Raw genomic sequence first — 23,591 nt, 5'->3', positions numbered from 1 at the left:
GTCAATTACTTTGGCAAGCTTCTCCTTTCCCCTCCAGTAGATTCATCCATTCTATGCTGCACGAGATGGGGGTGAACCTGTGCATCTCCTCAACCTCAAATAACAAGACGGAGAATTTATTTGCACAAGGCACCGAAGAGCTTCAAGGAAACGTTAAAGAGAAAACATGCAATCTACAGCAGACCATGTAGAACTTGGTGCAGCAGCGACCTCTAGTGGATGACACAGTAGTTATATGAACTAAAGACGATAATGCAGTTCATACCGCAGAGAACATCTTGTTTTATTTGATTGGCCCGACTCGAGACTGTGCTAGTAAAACAATTTAATTTATAAATGAACATAAGCACGGCCGTACTGGGTCAGACCAAAGGTCCACTAGCCCAGTATCCTGTCTACCGACAGTGGCCACTGCCAGGTGCCCCAGAGGGAGTGAACCTAACAGGTAATGATCAAGTGATCTCTCTCCTGCCATCCATCTCCACCCTCTGACAAACAGAGTCTAGAGGCACCATTCCTTACCCATCGTGGCTAATAGCCATTAATGGACTTACCCTCCATGAATTTATCCAATTCTCTTTTAAATGCTATTAGCTATTATAGTCCTAGCCTTCACAACCTCCTCAGGTAAGGAGTTCCACAAGTTGACTGTGCGCTGTGTGAAGAAGAACTTCCTTTTATTTGTTTTAAACCTGCTGCCTATTAATTTCATTTGGTGACCCCTAGTTCTTGTATTATGGGAATAAGTAAATAACTTTTCCTTATCTACTTTCTCCACATCACTCATGATTTTATATACCTCTATCATATCCCCTCTTAGTCTCCTCTTTTCCAAGCTGAAAAGTCCTAGCCTCTTTAATCTCTCCTCATATGGGACCCGTTCCAAACCCAATCATTTTAGTTGCCCTTCTCTGAACCTTTTCTAGTGCCAGTATATATTCAAGATGTGGGCGTACCATCGATTTATATAAGGGCAATAATATATTCTCCGTCTTATTCTCTATCCCCTTTTTAATGATTCCTAACATCTTGTTTGCTTTTTTGACCACCTCTGCACACTGCGTGGACATCTCCAGAGAACTATCCACGATGACTCCAAGATCTTTTTCCTGATTTGTTGTAGCTAAATTAGCCCCCATCATATTGTATGTATAGTTGGGGTTATTTTTTCCAATGTGCATTACTTTACATTTATCCACATTAAATTTCATTTGCCATTTTGTTGCCCAATCACTTAGTTTTGTGAGATCTTTTTGAAGTTCTTCACAGTCTGCTTTGATCTTAAACTATCTTGAGCAGTTTAGTATCATTTGCAAACTTTGACACCTCACTTTTTACCCCTTTCTCCAGATCATTTATGAAGAAGTTGAATACGATTGGTCCTAGGACTGACTCTTTGGGAACACCACTAGTTACCCCTCTCCATTCTGAGAATTTACCATTAATTCCTACCCTTTGTTCCCTGTCTTTTAACCAGTTCTCAGTCCATGAAAGGACCTTCCCTTTTATCCCATGACAACTTAATTTATGTAAGAGCCTTTGGTGAGGGACCTTGTCAAAGGCTTTCTAGAAATCTAAATACACTATATTCACTGGATCCCCCTTGTCACACATGTTTGTTGACCCCTTCAAAGAATTCTAATAGATTAGTAAGACAAGATTTCCCTTTACAGAAACCATGTTGACTTTTGCCCAACAATTTATGTTCTTCTATGTGTCTGACAATTTTATTCTTTACTATTGTTTCGACTAATTTGCCCGGTACCAACGTTAGACTTACCGGTCTGTAATCGCCGGGGTCACCTCTAAAGCCCTTTTTAAATATTGGCGTTACATTTGCTGTCTTCCAGTCATTGAGTACAGAAGCCGATTTAAAGGACAGGTTACAAACCCTAGTTAATAGTTCCGCAATTTAACATTTGAGTTCTTTCAGAACTCTTGGGTGAATGACATCTTGTCCCGGTGACTTGTTAATGTTAAGTTTATCAATTAATTCCAAAACCTCCTCTAGTGACACTTCAATCTGTGACAGTTCCTCAGATTTGTCACCTACAAAAGCCGGCTCAGGTTTGGAAATCTCCCTAACGTCCTCAGCCGTGAAGACTGAAGCAAAGAATTTGTTTAGTTTCTCTGCAATGACTATCGTCTATAAGTGCTCCTTTTGTATCTCGGTCATCGAGGGGCCCCATTGGTTGTTTAGCAGGCTTCCAGCTTCTGATGTACTTAAAAAACATTTTGTTATTACCTTTTGATGAATGAAATGAAAACACTGATGCTTATATGACAATTAGTAAACTACTCTAGCCCCTTGTACGGCAGGCTCAGATATCTATCCTGATTACATCTTTGGTGCCAACAAGAGAACGAAAGCCTGGTGATAAAAAATGAACATTAAAAACAAGTGATTTCAAGACAAAATATTTATTGTACTAAGCTTTCAAAGGGGTATCCATTTTCAATCCTTAAACAATACAGTAGATGTGTAATGGGCTAGTTAGGTACTATTAGAAAACTGAATGCAGTTCCCTTAGTGATTTTTGTTTATAAATTAGTCAAGAAAGATAAAAATTTAGGACCTGATCCTGAAAAAAAACCACCTTATTATTGGGCAGAGTCTCTTCAATGGGACTACACCCAGTAGCAAGTGAAAGTGTGTTCACAGGACTGTGCCCTTATCCTTTAGTGCTGATATTTATATCACAATATCATAATTAGTAGTAAATATTAATGAAAAAAATAATGCCAAGCCAAAAGTTCTCAAGCAACAACAACAACAACAAAAGTAGAAATGGTGGAATAATAAATATCTACAGAAATGAAAACAAGATAAATTCCTTAATTACAGAAGTTTTGCATTTTATTGGGGAGGGGGAGGGAGAAAGTGAGTGGATTGTAGATTTGAGAAAATGATTCAATAAACAAACCTCCCTCTGGCTCGGTCACTGACGGGGTTTACATAAAAAAGGAGATCTAAAAATGTTCAACTCCTTATGTGGAGGAAAGAGCATGAGAATAAACAAATAATAAAAAAACCATGCTACAGTACATATAATTCACCACTTTTAGCTTATATAGCCCTTTGTGGATCTTACAAAATTGTATTATTCTACATACTATAGAATAAAAATAAAATACAAAGGCAAATCCACCCAATTTGGTGTTTTTTTAAAAGTATAATTTAACATAAACAAACCCATTGCGAGTTATGCTGTAATGGGGAGTGTATGCTTCATATGTGCGTTAATATATCAATGTTTCCAACTACTAAAATAGCCTTTAAATGGTCTGAGCACAAATAATTTCTCACAGACCAGTTCTATCAGAGATTTTAATTCTCAAAATCCCACTGCCTCATACATTTCAAACTAACTCCTGACCCTTTTCATTACTCAGCACCATGTTCAGAAAAATAAGACAAAACATCCCCAATAAAATGATATTTTATAGCCCTGCATATTTGTAGACGTTCACATGATCTTCTAAAAATAATTTAAAACATAATGGTTGGTTTGGCAAATGAAAAATACCAGCCCCTGTTCCGAAATATTTTTCTGTTTACATGAAGCTGCCTTACTGCTCTTTCTTATTTCAGAGTAAAAAATATCCAAAGCTGTATAATGCACTTTAAGCAAGGGTGACTGCTACTCCTAGGCCTATACCTTGACATCGTAAAGCTTCATAAAGGCTTCATGCTCAAAGCTCTTGGCCTGTAAACAACACAGCTGGTAACAGCAAGTAGTAATCAATCCCTATCTTGCTCCGGGATTAGGAATATGTATTCCAAATAGCAAGAGACTTCTCTTATTAGCTCCGTGCTGACCTCTATCAGTCTCTAGACAAACCTTATTCCCCAGGTCTCAACTATGGGTTGTCCCTTCATGTGCCCAGACATATGCCTGTTCCTCAAGGCTTGATTTATTTTTTTCTTTTAAATAAAATAAAATCATGAGCCAGAAAGATCCAGCCATCCCCCCCATCTCTCCTCAAAATGTTCCTAAAAGGGATATTCCAGCTGTACCCCAACAGTTGTGCAATAGAAGCACTCAAATTAACCTCCTCCATAACCTTTCTCAGTCCCTCCTTCCTTAAGGGGAGCAGAGAGAGGCAGCATGGACTCGGAGAAGCTTTCAGGCAGATTGGTCAGAAAGGGCTTGATCCAATCCCCACAGAAGTCTTTCAAATTAAAGAATGGGAACTTTTTCATTTACTTCAGTAGAAGTTGGATTGAGTCAATAGAGACCAGTTGACACATCAGGCACTGGTAGGCACTGAAATGAATGCATGGAGTACAATTCATTTGACAACAGACAACACAAACTTGAAGTACTGGGAATTCCCCCAATGTGTGGTATGCAGCTGAAGGTTAAGCTAGAAGAGCGTGACAGTTTTGGGCAGTGGCTGCCACAAAAATGGGCCTAAAATAAAATAAATGGAATAACACAGCACCTGGATGAACCATAGGGTCCGTATGCTAGAGTCTGTGCTGGTAAAACCCTCCTGCTTGTCCTTCCTAATAGAATTCGAGAACAGCAAGAGAAAGAGAGAAACGCAGAAATACAAAACTGAAAGCGATAAAAACGGAGGGGGAGGTAATGTACCCTTTTAAAATATGTTACACTTAAAAGATTAAATACCCTTTAAAAATTGATTTGAACTAGTCCAATATTTTGAGACTGTCTAAAAATCATATGATATTGTTAAATGTAGTTACTTAAAATGCCATTCCCTTACTCCCTCCTTGAATAACTGCTACAACTAGCTTTTCATTAATATTGCTTAAAGTAACTATCACGAAAAAGCATGCAAACATGTAAAAAGTCTTTGTAATACACACCAAGTAAAATCAAGTGTTTGTAGACATAGCTAGTGCTATTGGGGCTATCAGGGCCCAATCCAATTCCCATTGAAGCCAGCGGGATTCCTTCCATTGTTTCTAGTGTGCACTGGATTGGGTCTTTAATGAGAGAGGAATTTCAGAATGAAAGATTACTAAATGTTGTTTATGTCTTGTACTATAGAAACACAAATAGATGCATACATATTATATAGATGCATACATATTATATATCTATATAATATGTATGCATCTATTTGTGTTTCTATAGTACAAGACATATATATATGAAAAACTTGCACTCTCTCTCTCTCTATATATATATATATAGAGAGAGAGAGAGAGAGAGCGAGAGAGAGAGAGAGAGCGAGAGAGAGAGAGAGAGCAAGTTTTTCATTGTAGATCTTAAAACATCTGCTTTTTAGCCAGTAAAATGACAGCCACCAATCCGACACTACATTACAATTTTAAATTGTGTCAAAAAAACTACAGAAATTCATATACATTCATATGGTTGCCTAATGTTTACATCCACTTGAATCCAAATATGAATTTGAAAGGCGGAAGCTGTATTAGTATAATTGCACAATTCATTTTACATATGCTCTGGATGACTCTGAAGACAGGATATCATCTCTTGGACAGGTTTCCCTTCATAGCAGATTTGATATACGGCAGTGAACAGTGGAAACCTAGCAAAGAAAAGAACAAAGAAAAAAGTAAAAAGCAACATCAAATTACTCTATAATGTCTTGTTAGGTAGAGAAGAGAGCACCTGAGAATCTGTGTGTTTCTTTTAGAATTTACAAGGCACTCATGCTATGGTGATGAGTGCAGAATATATACAATACCTACATACATTTCTGAAATATGTCAGGCCCTCAAAAGCCTGATCATTATCAAACCATACTGGATCCTGCAACATTGTTATGCATACCTTGGCAGTTCACTTATTTCACAAATTAAAACAAATGCTTGCCACTATCTTTTTTGCAATCATCTTATCACATGCTCAGCTACAAACAGAAAAGATCATCAACCTTTCTGAATAATGATCAAATGTAAAAAAAAAAAATAAAAAAAAATTAGGCTATCACCATTTTTAAGAGATCCCATCACATAAAAATCATGGACCAAAATTTTCAAATGTAAGAGTGTAAAGTTAAGTATGGGTTTTAGGATCCTTAAAATAAATAGGAGGCTGACTTTTTATTTAATTTATTTTTAAGTTGGTCATATTTTCAAAAATAAAGCTTCCATGTGTGTTTCACTGACATTAAAAGACTATTAAAACAAAGAATTTTTAAAAATCTAAATGTATTTATTTTTATATTCAGTGTGGACAATGAAAACAGACCTAGTCAATTTCACTTTCTAGATCTCAAACAAAGGCTGCAGTGTTTAAGCTGCAAGCACCAAAACGCAACATTTAAAATCAATGCAAAACTTTTTGTAGGAATTAAAAAAAAAATTTCTGTTGGCCTTAGGGGATTTTTGTTTTTAAATATAAAATCTTATATTTTAAGCCTAAAATTGACCTCACAATGTCCTTTTATGTGTGACCATTACTAGAGACGGGAACAAGACATATTGTATTTGCATGAAGCAAAAGTATGCTTCAAATGGGCACAGGTATTGCATTGCTAGTTATCAGGATGTTCAGAGAAGTTACTTGATTTAAGATGGGACCATTGTTTCAAACAACATTTTAATACCAACTTATTGCTCTCCATCACAGAGAATATTTCTGTGAGCACAATTCAGAAGCACTTTAGTGAAAAAATGACAATGCTTAAGCTAATGGTGACGACAATACTACAGGCAGGAACAGCATGTATACTACATATGAAATGTGCATCTGGGAACATTAAAGGGGTTAGTTCTGCAACTACCTTTCAGATAAAGAGTTTTATAGCCAACTTACATGGTAAATATACATGCTGATTCTGCTAAGTGCAACTCTGTTGAGTATCACTGACTTCTACGTGCCTCCATATGACATAAAGATCTATGCATCTGCACAGAAGTTTGCAGGATTGGGGCCTAAATTCTACCCTTACTAGCCTTTCAACCCTACATTTTAAAATATTAAAAGCAACAGAGTGTACTACACAGTTTTTAAGCAAATGTTTGAAGGCTAGATTAAAAAGCCAATGCCCTTAAAAAAGGATCATTCAGCATCCAATAGGTGCAATCGTGGGAATGAGAAGGGGGTCTGTGTAGTAGCAAGCTGGAAATAACTTCACTAACTGACACAATCCAAAAATACTGACTATTTTACACACAGGGTGTCCAAGAATGCATCCAGCCAAAATTTGCATGAGTTTTTAAAATTACACTTTAGGATAAGGACAAAAGCAGAGAAGTAAACAATAGCCTACTTCGGGTCATCTAGATTAAAAAAAACTGCTGCGTTCAGCTCTGTGCTTGCCAAATGGAAAAGCAGAAAAATAAAAAAATAAAGTTATTTGAAGATGTCTAAGAGAGCATTACAAATAGTAAGTATTGAAAGCAATTGTTCTAAACAGCTTTCTTCCCCCAACCAGCTTAATTGTGCATATATTGCAGAGATAGGACTTATGTGCCTTATTTTTAGAGCAAGTACTAAAACATTGAAAAGCGGATGGTGCATGAAAAAAATTGTACTTTAAAAACTGCCAAAAATAATTTTTAGAAGGGACTGCCAATCAACAAATGAAACTGTTCATTTTTGTGATTTTGCCTCATCCAAAAAAGGAAGAGATGAAGAAAACACATTCTAAGTTTTACTAAACACAGACCACATATGGCTTTAGGAATCAGGCACATGCAGAATCTCTTGAATAAATGCCATCAGGATAACCTGCTTTGTTTTGTATCAGGAAATACTAAGTTACAGGATTCTAGTTTACCACAAACTAGGTGTTACAAAGGAAAGAACCACAATATCAAAGCTAACATCCATGCTTCTGACCCTTCTATGAGATGAAAGCAGCCATTATATACAGCTGGTCAGTTAAACAGAATTTTAATAACAAGGCTCCCTTTCCTTGGAGATAAGCAACACATTTTACCAGCAAGAAAGCTACTGGGTCGTCTCTCTGTTTACAGGGTTTATTAAGAAGCTCAGCTTTATATTTTAGTTTATTGTTTATTTACAGTTCTGCAATATTGTGAGTTAACATAGACCTTAAGTAAATGCCTGTTTATATGTTTAAGTTATATATGAAACTAACAAGAAGATACATCAGGCTTGACAAACAATTCCCTTGTTTATTAGTTTTGCTGTGAGAGTTATAATCTTATGCAGATAAGGTATTTCCCTTTTGCATCAGGGAGTTCACTCTTCATTGCATTCCAATAACTTACCAGTGAGAACTAATGCATCACATACTGAAAAGAACCTGAAACTGAGTCCCTAACATTGCTCCAGAAGTACACCAACCAGTTTTGCAGGCAGGCTATTGGGGTAGTTGTGAATATGGATTAAATGGTGGAATTTTGCCTCAGAAGTTTTCAGTTCCTCTGTCGGCTAGCAAACACCAAAAACCAATATACTAGATGCTGTATTTTCCTTTTTGATTTGTCAAGGTGTATAAGCACTGAGCTGCCATCCTTTAGACATATCTTACAATTTTTGTATGCAGTTTCATCTAAGTGATTTGGAATAAGCGCTATTAAGCTGTACAAATCAATGGCCAAACAGCCGATGCAGAAACATAGCATGGTTGATTGACTAAGGTCAACAGGATATACTTACAGTACATTCCAGAGACTATAACCTGGACCAAGCATTGTTAAACCGATGCAGCTTTTCTCTCATGGCCCGACCCTGCAAGGTGCTGAACACCATCAACTCCTAGTGAAGTTGGTGGGAGGTGAGGGCACTTAGCAAGACCATGAAAGATGCGGAGCACCTCACAGGATCAGGCCCTGAGTTCAGAAGTATCCCTCCCACCCATCCCGCCCTGCCAATTTCAAAAAGATACTAATTTTGTCTTTATTTTTACTCTGGTAGTAGCCACAAATCTTAATTTCTGAATTATAACCAGCAGCAATTAATAGAACAATAGTCACCAGGACAATTATTCTAGGCAAGTCATCTGGAATGGCTACAAAATTTGTCAAAAAACTAAATACTTCCCTTATGAGAAACTCAAGATTATTCTGGGAAAAAAGTAAAAGAAAGTCAAAACTAGGCAAAGACAAATCAAACATGCCACTATGCTTCCTAGGCCATATCCCCTCAGATACTTGCACTCATGGCCCGATGCTGCCATCCACATTCTGCCTCCGTGGCATAGTCTTCCACCAACTTCTGACTCCATGGAAGCCCATTCATGGGAACTCCAACTCCCCCCTGGAACTCCCCCCCCCCCCCTAAAAAAAACAAAAAACAAACAAAAAAACCAACCCAACCAACCACTGCTTTTGGCTCTATTAAGTTATGCTGCTTTCTGGTCCACATTGCATAACCCAACCCTGGAGTGTGTATAAGGAGGACAATCCAGGGGAAGCCGATGGGAGGGGAAGGGAATGGAAACAAGGCTCCTGCAAGAGTCATGCTGTTCAGAGGTAGACAAGAGCCAGTAGGAAAAGGCAGCAGAGCTGAGGCAAGGGGCATCCCTGAGATCTGTGCAGTAAGGAAGTAGAATTTCTATCTGCATGGGAATTTCCATGGGTGCACAACCATATGATTAGGACATTCCAAGTTAAAACCGAGGGTACCTCATCTCTCCTACATTACCTTATTCCTGCCTAGAGCAAAAGGGATCACCAAGATATCTCTGAGTAAATGGAGGATTAAATTGCATAGCATTCAGTGTTTAAATATAGGCTCCCACTCCATTAGGTCTAGTATAGATATTAAAGTCACGTTAATCTAGCTGTTTTAAAATGTATGCATTTTGTTGGGGTTTAAGTCACTTCGTCAGCATTTTACCTTTTTGCTTTTATGTTCAGGAAACAGTCATCATGATCAAAAAGCTAAGTGTTAAAAAATGGAGGGGAAAACAAAACAAAAGAAATGCTCCATATCCTCTTACTTACTTATCCACCATTCCTTTCTGCTTCAGGATACGATATACTTCTGCCGAAGTCTGTGGTCCCTGCAATTTCTGACCATTTAGCATTTCTTGCTCCAGTTCTTCAATGGACTTAATAGTATTTAAAAAAAATAATAATAATTAAAAAAATAGGTTAATCATAACAAGGTTTTTTACCAACCTAAGAAACCATTTTGAATAAGAAGGTTATTAAACCCTGATAAGGGTCTTCTCCTCTGCTGCATGACCCCACTGCTTCAGCATGGGGAGACAGCTCCCAAAGTTTGCCCAGCTGATGGTGGTAGAACTGAAATCTTAAATGAACAGTCACTCAACATGAGTGTTAAGATGCGTGAAGACTTGATGGGAGAAGCTGGCTAGTGTTATTGCAGGATCCTAACACTTCCTCCAAAAGCAGCCTACGGTTTTCATAACAGTATTTACCTACATGCTTGTGTGTAAACTTCCTCTTTCCCCTACTCCCTACCTCCAGTTCTCCTTCTCTTTGGAACTGCCTCATTCATTCTAGCTTTGCAACATTGTCTCTATGGTAACATACTAAAGGACAAAAGGAGAGACAAGACTATGTTAATGGATTACAATGTGACTAGTATAACTACAGTATTATATTAACAAGTCAGCACTAAACCTAGTGCTCCTATGACATAGATTTCTGCAATGCTAGCCATCACACAGAGAGGAAGACAGGCCTTGGTACAATACCTTCCCAGTTTTAACAAATGCTTCAGCCACCCTTCGATTGCGGCCACCATAACACGTTGTGATCAGATCAGCGACTCCACAACTCTCCAGGAAAGTGGCAATAGACACCTGTCCCTTGCAAAAGATTTTTGCAAATGCAATCATCTCCATTAGGCCAAGTCGAATAACAGCAGCTTTGGTATTATCACCACAGTGAAGGCCATCACAAAACCCAGCTCCCACTGCCACGATGTTCTAATGAAAGGAGAAAAACAGTGGGAAGCAAATCAGCTTAGAGAACCTCTGAAGTCACAAAGGAAGAGAGTGCAAGTGTTCTGGTAAGAATTACATATACAAATACCTGCTCGCTTGTGTGAGATAGATGGCTGGATTAAGTACAAAAGCTAACACGAATACATTAAAGTTGAAAATACTATAAGGGAAGTCAAAAAACCAAGGAGCCAAATTCAGCCAAGCTAGTGCAGGGAGGTTTTGAACACACCCTTTTACACCAGTCAAAATGGGGGTCTATAACCTACACAGCTAGAGCCATCATTGTGCCCTAGCGTGCGTGTGTGTGATCACCCCATGCGGGGGAGATGGTGTTTGTGCTCCTGGACTCTGCTGATATTTCACTGGCAGCTGTTACATCCTTTTCTCCATTAGGAAATTCCAAGCTGCTGACTGGCTAATTCTACCTGCTTTTTGAACAGCGCTGAGCCCTTTCACCTCCCCAGAAGGGGAAGCTGTAACCACGTTGCATTGCCAGAACCTGTCCCTCTTTCTGTCACCTTTTACATCCCTGCTCGCTGATACTAGCACAGGCTGCTGTTCTGACCAAACTAGAGACATTTTCGGGGGACGTGTGAGATGAATACATTTCCCAGGTGTACTGGTCACGTCTGACACTACTGTCTTCTTTGGAGACACCACAGCAGAGCTTAATGCAGAAGGAACCAGTATCGCTTTATGGTGTTTCTCCATGATATTCACCCTGCAGTTTTTGAGCAGTATGATCCAGATATAGCATGAAACTTCCCTTTAGGTGCCAACCACTTGTCTGCTGGACACTCAATATTTTTCAGACTGTATGTCAATGAATGGCAAAAGTGAGCCTCCAATTTCTGCTGTTTTGACTTTGTTTACTCTCTCTACTTCAAAGCTGCTCAGCCCAGTAACCCACAATTTGACCCAGAGTGCTTAAATTGTTTGCTTTTGTCTTTCATTATTTGTTTGTCAGAGGGAATAGAAGAGCTAGTAGTAGTGCTTTAAGCAGGCCTTGAACAGGGAAAACAGTGTGGGTGTTTTAATTCTGAAAGCATCAGCTTGTTAGACCTTTTTTACAATGTTGCCATTGCACATTCTGACAGGTAGCCTGCAAGTAATGAAGAAGTGATTGACACACACAGCCTCATAACATAGGTACACCTAGGATATCATAGCCTCATACAGCGACTTTATGAATTCACATGCCGCACTATGTATTTCCACTTTCCTCTGACCTCTCCTTAATGAAAGGAGATATATCTATTGAGAGAGAATTGTCATATTATAGGTAGCGCAGGTAGCAAAGCCTATAGTTAAATTTGCCTAACATGTTTGATTATTCTCTTTTTCCAGTTATAACTTCAAACGAACCATCTGGGCTGTAATTTTCCATGTCAAGTGTCTGCCCTAGGCTCAATTTTTGGGGAAGCATCAGCTGAATGCTTCAGCCGTTTCTCAGAATAAGGTTAGGGGAAAAAATACATTGTTTTGCATATATTTAAAAAAACCCACAGCTGTTTCGTTCAGAAACTAATGCTTTGGAACAGGGGCCTGCAAATTGGCAGGGAGTTTGTCTTGGTGCCAGGGCTGTGCCTTGTGCTGTCCCTATGAAAATTTGCTTAAACTTGGCAAAGTTATAAGCGTCTGAAAAATCTCAGTTCACACGTGCTCGGTATAGATTTAAAAGAGTTCAGCCACTAAATTCATTGAAGAGTCCCTCAGAACTGAACATTCTCCCTCCTCTCACAGATCTTATGTGCCAACTGGACTGTACATGCACTACCTCCACCAACTAACTAAGAATGCTCCTGTGACAGGTTGGATCACAGAAATCCCCTTGGGAGTTGTCACCCAACGTGCCAAGACTACTTCTATTCCTGTTTTCCCTGCAAGTTCAGGACTCCAGCACCCTGTCTTGCTGAGCCAGACACTCCCGTCTGCTCCGACACAGACCCAGGGTCTGAATTACTTGCCCCAAAGCTGCAGGTTTACCTGAAAACAGCTCACAGAAGTGTGCTTGTCTTTAGCACTCAGATGCCCAACTCCCAATGGGGTCTAAATCCAAATAAATCCGTTTTACCCTGCAAAAAGCTTATACAGGGTAAACTCAAATTGTTCACCCTCTATAACACTGATAGAAAAATATGCACAGTTGTTTGCTCCCCCAGGTATTAATACATACTCTTAATTAATAAGTAAAAGTGATTTTATTAAATACAGAAAGTAGGATTTAAGTGGTTCCAAGTAGTAACAGACAGAACAAAGTCACCAAGCAAAATAAAATAAAATGCGCAAATCTATGTCTAATCAAACTGAATACAGATAATCTCACCCTCAGAGATGTTTCGGTAAGTTTTTTCCTCAGACTGGACACCTTCCAGGCCTGGGCACAATTCTTTCTCCAGTACAGCTCTTGTTCCAGCTTAAGTGGTAGCTAGGGGATTCTTCGTGATGGCTCTTCTCTCCCCTCTGTTCTGTTCCACTCCTTTATATGTCTTTCACATAAGGCGGGAACCGTTGGTCCCTCTGGGTTTCCACCCCCCCCCCCCCCTCCACTGGAAAAGCACCAGGTTAAAGATGGATTCCAGTTCAGGTGACATGATCACATGTCACTGCAAGACTTCATTACCAGCTTGCCAGCACACATATATACAGGAAGAGTCACACGTAAAACACAGCCATCTGCAGACAATGGTCCTGGTTAATGGGAGTCATCAAGATTCCAAACCACCATTAATGGCCCACACTCTGCATAATTACAATAGGCCCTCAGAGTTATATTTTGTATTTCTAGTTTTAGATACAAGAGTGGTACATTTATACAAATAGGATGATCACACTCAGTAGATTATAAGCTTTGTAATGATACCTTACAAGAGACCTTTTGCATGAAGCATATCCCAGTTACATTATATTCACTTATCATATTTTTATAAAACCATATAGACTGCAACGTCACAGCTCCACCCCAAGGCTACGGGGCTAAGCAGGACTTCCCCTGCAACTAGTCCTACTGGCTGCCAGGGATTACACCTTGGTGCTGGGTACAGGAGCTGGGAGCAGGAAAACTCTCTCTCCTGAGCTCTCATTTATCCTGCTGCTAGCACCCAGGCAGCATGCAAGCGAAAGGAAAAACAGCCTGTCTTGAATGCAGATGGGTGATGAATAAGAAAGGTTGGGGGCAGGACCTTAGGCAGAAATATCAAGCTTGGTTTCTTTTACAGTCCTCAGTGAAGAATAGACGTGTACGAAGAAAGCTTGTTCATGACTTTAAGTTAGGAAGTTTAAAAGCATGCATGAAAATATTTGTTTTTTTGTGATATTCTATGTGGTTTGGGCAAAGGTGCTACTGGGGCCAACTTCTAGCTCAGGAGCTCTCAAATTTTTCTTAGTGTACTGAAACACGGTCCACAGAGTGTCTTGTAGACACCTCCTTTCCTATTGCAGAACGCCTATATGGCAATTCCAGCAAGCGATATTGGGAAGCACTATGCACTTTCAGTTTTAATATAAAACTTAGTTGCTGGATATATGAAGGAGAAACTCTCACCAAGAGCAGCCAGGTGCTCCACCAATCACAATTGGAGAACCTCTGTTCTAGCTTAAAAGGTTGGAGACCATTAGAAGATCAGTTTAATGAAGATCTGTGCAAGACAAGAGAGTCTTATTTTGAAGACAAATAAATAAATAAATAATAATAATACCACCACCACCACCTAGTACATGGTGCTTTTCATCAGTAGATCTCAAAGCACTTTACAAAAGGAGGTCAGTATCATCATCATTTTACAAATGGGGGAAACTGAGGCATGCAAAGGTGAATTGACTTTCTCAAGCCCACCCACTAGACCCAGTAGCAGCACCGGGAACAGAGTCCAGGTCCTCTGAGTCCAAGTCCAATGCTCTGTCTACTAGGCCACACTCTCACTCCTTAATTTGTAACAGCAATGTTAACATACACTCTAGTGGTCCCTACTCTGATAGTTAAGATGCTCCTTTGCCTTTTGCTGCCATCAATAAAAACTCTTTTTTCCCTGTTGACAAGGTTCCATTAAATTATTTGACAGATGCAAGCTCCAGTACCATCTGCTGCCTATAAGATTTAATATACATGATGTTAATATGCAGCAGCACAGATATCCTGACCTCTATTATCACTAAAGCCCCTATATTTTCAGTTGCATGCATATCCATTACATTTGCAGGAACTCATATTTATGCACAATAGAAATGTGCCTATCTGTTTGCAAGCTCAAATACTCAATTTACCTATGCAAATACCTGTTTGTGTACACAGCTGTGGAGTTTTGGAGTCAAAGTGAGAGCAATTCTATTTTGCAGGTTCATGGTTTAAAAATGTTGTCTTAATGATGACTTGAAAATAAGAGCAACTCGATGCCCCAAGCTAGCCAAGCTAAAATGAATACATTAAATAACACTACTGAAAAGGTTTTTTTTTAAACAAACACTAAAATAGGTCACCTGTAGGTGACTCTGGGTCTCACTCCATGGTGGCACCTCAGCACACAGGAGCCAACAACTTAACTTTGAATACCATTATCTGCCAGCTATCTCAAGTAAGCAAGGAGGGCCAAGCAACTGGAGTGAATTAAAAAAAAAAAAAAAAAAAAAAAAAGAGGAGGAAGTGCTTCTGAATGAGTCTGCCCTGAGAGAGGTATCTTGAGTCTGAGATGAGAGGATCTAAGTGGTAGACAGCGCAGATCTAAGCTAGGACTGGACTTTAACAGACATCTAAGCAATACGATAATATAAAGTTGAAGCCCAAGAAGATGGTTGAGTTTTGATCCTACCCAGAGTTTAGGGACTGTTGTAGAACAGGTGGGAAAGTCATCTTCTCAATAGCAACTTAGTGTGATCACAGAGTCCTTCAGAAATGCAAATTTGATCATCATCAAAAGGCTATGCATATTGCGTATGCTATAGCTCCAGACTTTGATGACCATATGAGCATTTTGTAAATGAGGGTCAGTGCCAACAAAGAATAATTTAAAACTTGCAATCCAACATTGCTTTTGACAGTAAGTTTATGGAGTCCCTCATCATGCTGATGCATATAGTTTCAGAGGTCTTTTTAAACCACACACTGTCCCTCCACAATTAATAGTTAAAGGAAAAGCAGAGTGTAATCCATGTAAGATTTCATGCCTTCATCTGTGCTGCAAACCTGAGATGGTGTCTAAGGATACTCGTACAAGTATTAGAGTCTGTTCTCCCTTCTGCTTACACATACTATTTTGCAGAAAGGAGTGAGACAACAGATATATGGGGTCGGGAAGGAATTTTCCTTCAGGTCAGACTGGCCTGTTTTTTGTTTGTTTTTTGCCTTCCTCTGCAGCATGGGGTACGGGTCACTTGCAGATTTAAACTAGTGCAAATGGGGAATTCTCTGTAACTTGAAGTCTTTAAACCATGACTTGAGGATTTCAGTAACTCAGCCAGAGGTTAGGGGTCTATTTCAGGAGTAGGTGAGGTTCTGTGCAATTTGCAGGAGGTCATACCAGATGACCACGATGGTTCCTTCTGGCCTTAAAACCTACGAGTCTAATTCTCAGTGCATTTCACAACAGGAACAATTACTGATGCAGAACAAACCAGTGGATACCTTGTTCACAAAACCAGCAAGCTATTGTTTACAGCCATTTCTAGCTCTCCCTCTGATACCACCAGATCCAGTGACAGAACTGCAGCTCACATTTCAAACACTCTGTGAGTTACCATTTCAGTGCTCTCAATCTTCTATACTTCCAAATATCTCCAGCCCATTGTCAGAGAAAACAAATACAGCAAGTGAAGTAGATATTCAGAACATGTGTCTGAACAGCAATACAGCAGATGTTCTTTCATGATCACCCAGCTGTGATAGCCATTTTTAGTCTTCATTTAAATGTGCTTCAGAACAATTTCAAATGTAAAAATATCAGTCAGAAGAATGCTATGTTCAAAACTCTCTTATTTTCTGTGTTCCTTTCAATCTTTAGGCAATCATCCATATTGAAATCATCCCTGCTTGGAGGAGTGAGGGAGGAGGAGAAAGGAATGAAACTAGTCCAGAGGTACAGCTGTATCATAATCTTCTATTGTATACCAGTATATTATGCAATAAATAAAGCTGGAATATTATAAAGATCTTGTTTTCATATGTCTTTGTTTAAACTATGATGCAGAAACCAGAATCATGTAAGCCCCTCACATACTCAAAAATAAATACTGTAGTTGCATTTTACTAATTCCTCCTCCAAAAGCAAGTATTGGGATGGAATATATGCCTTCTACTGTATTCAAGACCGCAGTTTGCAGTGGTACTGCAGACAATTAAAATAGGCACTGCTGCAGAAGTTAAGGTCAGAATCTCTCTTTATTTACAGCAGTACCCTCACAGTATAGCATGTTGTCCTCATGGATCACATAGTTTTCCCCCCTCACTTTTCAAAGAGTGAAATTACATAGCTCCAATTTTCATCAATTTACCATGATGTGATTCCCAATCATATTGAAGAGACAGGAAAATTCCTGAACAGATATTAAAAGCTAGCACACATTTGTACTCTAAAATATGATTATTTAAAAAACAGATATGACCAGGTTAATCATATCTTCAAAAACAAAACAAGAATTTTTTTTACTAAATTACCATTAATAAATTTTTTAAAATTCTCTCTATTTTAAAGTAGCCTAGTTTACATTTCACTATCTGTTTTCCCCCCATTTTGCTTAGTATAGACAAGAAAAATAGGTTAGAAACTTGAAGTAAACTGACTAGTCAATTTCACATTGAGGTTCTCAATGCACTAGCCCAAGAGAGCAATGTTTGAATTATGAACAGCTCAGGGAAGTGTTTACACACCCACAGTCAGGTTGGCACAAAACTTAGGTTTAAAGAAAGAAAGAAAAAAAAAAGTGCTTTGCATGACAGACCAAAAAAAAAAAAAAAAAAAAAAAGTGTTGACCCAAATAAAGGTTTTCATGAAATTAAAAAAATTACAATGAGTTTGTAAAAGAAAAAAATTCATAAACACAAACATTTTTGTTTGCAATACAAATGTTAGCCTAGTAGATGAGAACCTGAAAGTAAAAGATGATTTGTCTATTTCCACTCACAAGAGGGACAGAACTTAACAGCACAAGTAAATTACATTTTTTTTAAATTCTCAATTTTAATAATGTAATGTATTTTATAATATAGGCAAGATTGAAAACTACAGATGAAAGCGCTAGATATATTATTTGATTTATTAAAAATAGATGGGGCCAGATTTTCACTTGGTGTAGCTCCACTGATGTCAACTGAAATATGAAGATTTACACCACATGGGAATTACACCAGATTGGGCCATGTTTTTTAACCCAGCATGAACCCTTTATTAGTTTTAAACAACCCACTCTGTTTTTTATTTATTATTCCTTGAAAAGCTTCAGTTAATCTTTGATTTCCTGAAAAAGCTCTTCACAGGTGAATCTGGAAGTTGTTTTTGTTTGTTTAATTAGCAATATGCTGTGATCAACATCCACTGGGTTGTCTCCTCAGGGCAGAGTATTTTATCAATTCCTTTTTATGTTCTTTTAAAGCGTCAGCAGCATCAGACGCTAGTAGACTAGGCCTTTTAGACCCATAACCAGTGACTTTATCTGATGAGTAACAACATCTACAATTCATTCACACCAGTATTCACAAACATTAATAAATAATAATAATAAAGAACAGATCAAGAAAATATGAAGATGTAATCTTAGTGGCTATCCAGATTCAGAAGAGAAACGGTCTTAAATTCTTCAACACTTACAGATATATGCTTATGTCTATATTAACTTGGACCTTCCAGCAACGAGCCAGCAGACATCCAAGTCCTACAGGAGTTGAGACACACCAATCTCAAGGTCCTTTTCACCTAGAGCTCACTCTCTGAGCTGAAGTCAAAACCCAACATTCACTGGCTTAAGTCCCACCTCTAATTCTGCCTCTAAGAGTTTTCGTGTTCCCAGAGAGTTCTTTCTTCCATAAGTATACAGGAATTAGAACTGGTCAGAAAATGTCAAAATGAAATTTCAACAAGCAAAACAAGCGAACAATCTAAATCTGTAATTTTTTTCTGAGCAACTCTAACAGGATTGTGTGCAGGGGTGTTTTCCTGGTCACTTTGCATATCACCACTAGAACATCTTAAAGCCATGGATAAACTAGGCCAGATTCTGATCTCAGTAACATCAGTATAAATTCAGAGTCACTGCAGTAAAGCCAGTGGAATAACTCCAGATTACGCTAACATAACGGAGATCAGAACCTAGCTCACCAGTCCATTACAGGCATCCTGCCAGTTACATAATTTCAAGCAGGATTTAAATATGCCAGATTCACAGCAAAAGCTATTTGAAAACCAGGCTCCTCATCTCCTACAAATTACCTGAATGTAGTTTAAGATTCCATGATTTCCCCCACAACAACCTCAACCTGACTAACAGAACCAGGAACCAAAGAACCCTCAAGTAAAATAGAGTATTTCATGTAACTTTTACTAATCGTTACAGTGTTTATGCTGACTAGCACTACATATTACTTTATTATATTTGAGAGTCTTATTTTTCTTTTCAGTTATTTTCTGAAGCATCATAAATGTAGCTTTACTAGTACATGACTGTGTTCAGTGAAATTGCTTCCCGTCACAAACATTAGAGAACACGAACTATTGTATAACTGGCCAGGTGCCCAAGCCATTAACTACATATATATAACAATTTCCTGTAAATTAACCCGAAAAGAAAAAAAATCAATAGGAATCATTTTAAGCTACACTTCACTTCCTATCGGTACAATTCAGTTACAAAAACAAAAGAAAAAACAGCTTTGTAGTTCTTTGAAAGAATAGAAAAATATTTGTTTTACTGTTCAGGAATTCTGCACAAACCTTATCCAATACAAGTTTGGAGAATACATGCACAAGATTTGTATACAACAATATAGTGCTTTACATCTTCAAAGTGCTGCAACAACATTCACTATTTGAGAAGGACACACGGGTAATGAGAAAAAAAAAAAGTCCCACTTCTTGTCCAAAAAATATTTATACCTACTACAGTTGCAACCATCATCTCAAATTACTACAGCTGGAAGGAATTAGAAGACATTCTCCATTTTTAGGTTTACTCTGTGCGCATTTGACAGCACTTTGTGCTTAGTCAGTTTACTTGTTTTCCTTATTGTTTGCATGGGTCTTTCATCACATAGCAACAGGGGAGAGAAAAAGCATTTTAAAGAGTATGAAAATGGCAGCATAATGCAGACTCAATTCCAGTTCCTGAAGTTACTTTTAACGCATTTTTTAAAACTGTTGTGATTTCATGTTCATGGAGTCCCTTTACTACTTACTGCCCATTTCCCAGAAATGTATTTATTGCTATTCTCATTTGCAGATGGAGAAACTATGGCTCAGAGGGCCAAATTCACCATTGGTGTTATGTAGATGAAGTTCTAGCAAAGTCAATGGCAACCTACCAGCTTATTCCTGTGGTGAAACTGGACAAGGGAGACTAAGGCCCCATCCATGCTTCTGAAACTACCTCTAACCTGATAGGATGAAAATAGCAATTCACAGGATTTCTCAGCAAGCGCAAGGCTTTATCAGAATAAGCCAGAACTAGGTACCATAAGCAAAAACAGGGATAAAAAGGAAATTCCCAGTCTAGGGTTCACCCAGACTTTGGTATCTGGGCACAGGGCCTTGCCATTCTCTCTCTCCTCTCCAGGATCCCTTATACCGCTTCACTGCAGTACCTACTTAAGGGAAGAGGAATGTAAATCTCGAGTTAACACCGAACCAGGCAGCATCTGACTAGACTGCTCTCTGCCTCTCTGTTTTTCAAAGCCATTCCAGCTGGCACAGTTGAGCCAACTGTATAGATGGGACATAACTTTGCTAAAACACCTGGTCTGGGATAAGTCTTTAAAAAACTGTTTTAGCAGAGTTGTGCCCCACCTATACGGTCGGTAAAACCGTGCCAGTAGAAGCGGCTTCTATAAACAAATGAGATAGGGAGCAAGGGAACTATGTAGTTTCCAGTGCAAAAAAGGTTAACTTCAGTGTCCCATTCTTCTCCCCTTGCATAGGGGCTGCTGTACACACAGACCTTGCCCAGAGGCTGGAATGGATTTTAAAAGCGTTTCAGGAGTGTAGATGCAACCAGGAGCGGTGCCAGGGTTTTTGCTGCCCTAGGTGGCAGCACTCCTCCCCAGAGCGAGTGAAGGACCCGCTGCCAAAGCGCCCCAAAGACGCAGAGCGGAAGGACCCCCGCCGCCGAATTGCCGCCGAGGATGGCAAAATGCCGCCCCCCAAATCCTGCCGCCCTAGGCGACTGCCTAGGGTCGCCTAGTGGAAGCGCCAGCCCTGGATGCAACATAACTTGCATGAAGCCACAGAGCAAGTAAGTGGCAGAGGTAGGAACAGAACTCAGGATATCTTGATGCAGAGCTCCATGCACTAACCACATGCCTCTCTTCAGTTTTATGTCTAGTATTTGCAGAGTTGTGTGTTCAATTATTTTAGTTTTAAAGCATGTATTTTTTATATTTTAGAGAAAGAAACACACAGATAGACAACCTTTTAGGGATAAATACTCTCCCCTTCTCCCCCCCCCCCCATCATCTCCCTTCCCCAGTCATAAAAATTCAGCACGGCTAACTGTACCTTAAGAGCGCCACAAAGCTCAACAGTATCTGCATCGTCTACTACAGTTATTCGGAAGTTTGGCGTCTGCAGGAGTTCTTTGAAAAGAAGGCCGTTCTCCAGGATTTTACTGCCTGTTGGGGGGAGGGAGGTGGAAGGGAGAAAGCAAGCAATGAATAATGTATTCATTTATTATGCTGTCTTTTTAGGGCAAGGCATAATACTTCAAAGCAGGAGTTAGATTGTTTTTCCCCACTTCCCCTCCCTCCAACCAAGATAGTTCTTAACATGGAGACATTTACCAGTAGTCTAAGAGCTCAGAATAGACAGAAGAACAATCATATAACTTCACCACCACCTCCTTTTTGTTTAAATCCATTTCCCTTGTTTTCTTATTATTTAAATAATTAAAATTGGTTTTAAAAAAAAATCTGTCCAAGTTATCTCCTCAGCAGCTGCAATTCTATGAAGTACTTTAAGCACACGTTCATACCTACTGGTAAAACAAGTCACAGATACCTTATTAACGCAGCAAGCTAATGTTGCCCTGAAAAAGAAGTGCCTGTCAACATTTTAAATTAAATCAACCATCTAAAATAATTATATGCAAGAGATGTTAACGTTACACTAAGCTCACAAAGCTAACTACACAAAAGTAAAAAAAAAAAAATTTATGGTCTAACAACATTAACTCCCTCAGATTGCACAGAGCTGTATATATTTGAATGCACATGTGAGACTTTGTGAAATCTCTCCAGCCTTAGATGGGTGCAGAGAAATCTGTGCTAGTAATTCCAATTGCAGGATCAAGGCCAACACCCGCAGTTTGGAAGAATTAGTTACGATGAAAACCTACAAAGGATACAGTAGCACCCTTAAAAAGTTATAAATATGGAAAGAGAGAGTTTCACAAGCTGCAACACCTGTACTAAAAAACATCTAATCACTTGATATTAGACTATGTAGCAACTTATGTAGCAAAATGTTCTGAACAGCAGTGGCATGGCTACTTTATCAGTATTAAACAGTATAATTGTTATTTTGTGGGTTGGTAATTATTTCATTGTAAAAGAAATAAGAGTTGGCTCTGAAGACACAATCCTAATGAGATTTCATAATCTCTCCTCCCAATGCCTTACTGCTACATTTGGAAGTGCAAACATTGTAGGAAGTTCAGAAATTAAATATGAAAGACTTAGCAGCTTCTGATAATGATTGATTAAAGCTGGCAACGGTGATGTTCAAATTATTCAATGTGGAGTTTTGAGCATAGACATCGATATTTTAAACATTTTAATTACACAGAATGTTACCTATTGTGGTTTCACAGAACTTCTCTGCCGCTACCTCATTGGCAATGTTAGCTCCCATCAGCACACTGATGTCTATTCCCATTTTCTCTCGAATAATGTCAGAAATCAGTTTGAGTCCCTCTGGGCCTTCATCTATTCCCTGCAGCCAACATTAAAGTGAATTACTGAACAGGCATTAGACAGAATAGACTGCGTCACAATTATCCTTCCTGGGTGGAAGCTAAAATAAAGTTTATCCAGTTAGTGACAGAAGATAGTGGACTTGCTACCACTGAGATAAGCCACACAGACACATCTGGCTATACAGCCTTGCCTCTACTGTGACCTTTTATGATGTCTTCCTTTGATACAAAATTGCACTTAAAAATTAGGAATTAGCTACCAATATCTAGATGATGACAATAGGGTTTATTTTGTGCTAAATAAAGGGCACAATCCTGTAAGGTGCTGCAAGTTCATCTCCTCTGGGAACAGATCCTCAGATGATGTAAATGAATGTTCCCCTACTGAAGTCAACGGAGCGACACTGATTTCCACCTGTTCAGGAGCTGGCCCACTGACTTCAGTAGAAAACAACGAGGCCCAGAAACTCATAGGATTGGATTTTAATATTTGTATGTAATATTTTGTGGGGAAAACACTCAAACTGAAATATCATAGAGAAATTGCTTCATGTTTAATGACAGCAACGGCTTACTAGTCAATCAGAGTTCTAGTCATCTTGAACACTACTACAAAGTGAAAAGCCCATTTGTAGATATGGAAGAAGCTGACT

The 23,591-nt window shown here is 38.8% G+C and overlaps 1 protein-coding gene across 2 annotated transcripts in view; it reads right to left on the bottom strand.

Moving 5' to 3' along the window:
• Positions 1-2,405: 2,405 nt before the first annotated feature.
• GPD1L (glycerol-3-phosphate dehydrogenase 1 like) overlaps positions 2,406-23,591 on the bottom strand; it is a 33,380-nt gene continuing 12,194 nt past the window's right edge. The window contains exons 4-8 of one of the 2 annotated variants that reach the window (XM_005278704.5): positions 22,817-22,955; positions 21,525-21,637; positions 10,582-10,815; positions 9,863-9,969; positions 2,406-5,526 (exon numbers count right to left, since the gene is read on the bottom strand). In XM_005278704.5, the coding sequence (XP_005278761.2) occupies positions 5,430-5,526; positions 9,863-9,969; positions 10,582-10,815; positions 21,525-21,637; positions 22,817-22,955 (690 nt within the window). In that variant the 3' untranslated portion in view covers positions 2,406-5,429. The remainder of the gene's footprint in view (positions 5,527-9,862; positions 9,970-10,581; positions 10,816-21,524; positions 21,638-22,816; positions 22,956-23,591) is intronic. The other variant, XM_042840509.2, reaches the window with a different exon arrangement.

This window comes from Chrysemys picta, chromosome 2 (assembly GCF_011386835.1).
Source record: "Chrysemys picta bellii isolate R12L10 chromosome 2, ASM1138683v2, whole genome shotgun sequence".
NCBI classification, from domain to species: Eukaryota; Metazoa; Chordata; order Testudines; family Emydidae; genus Chrysemys; species Chrysemys picta.
This window is presented reverse-complemented; position numbering and strand designations above follow the sequence as displayed.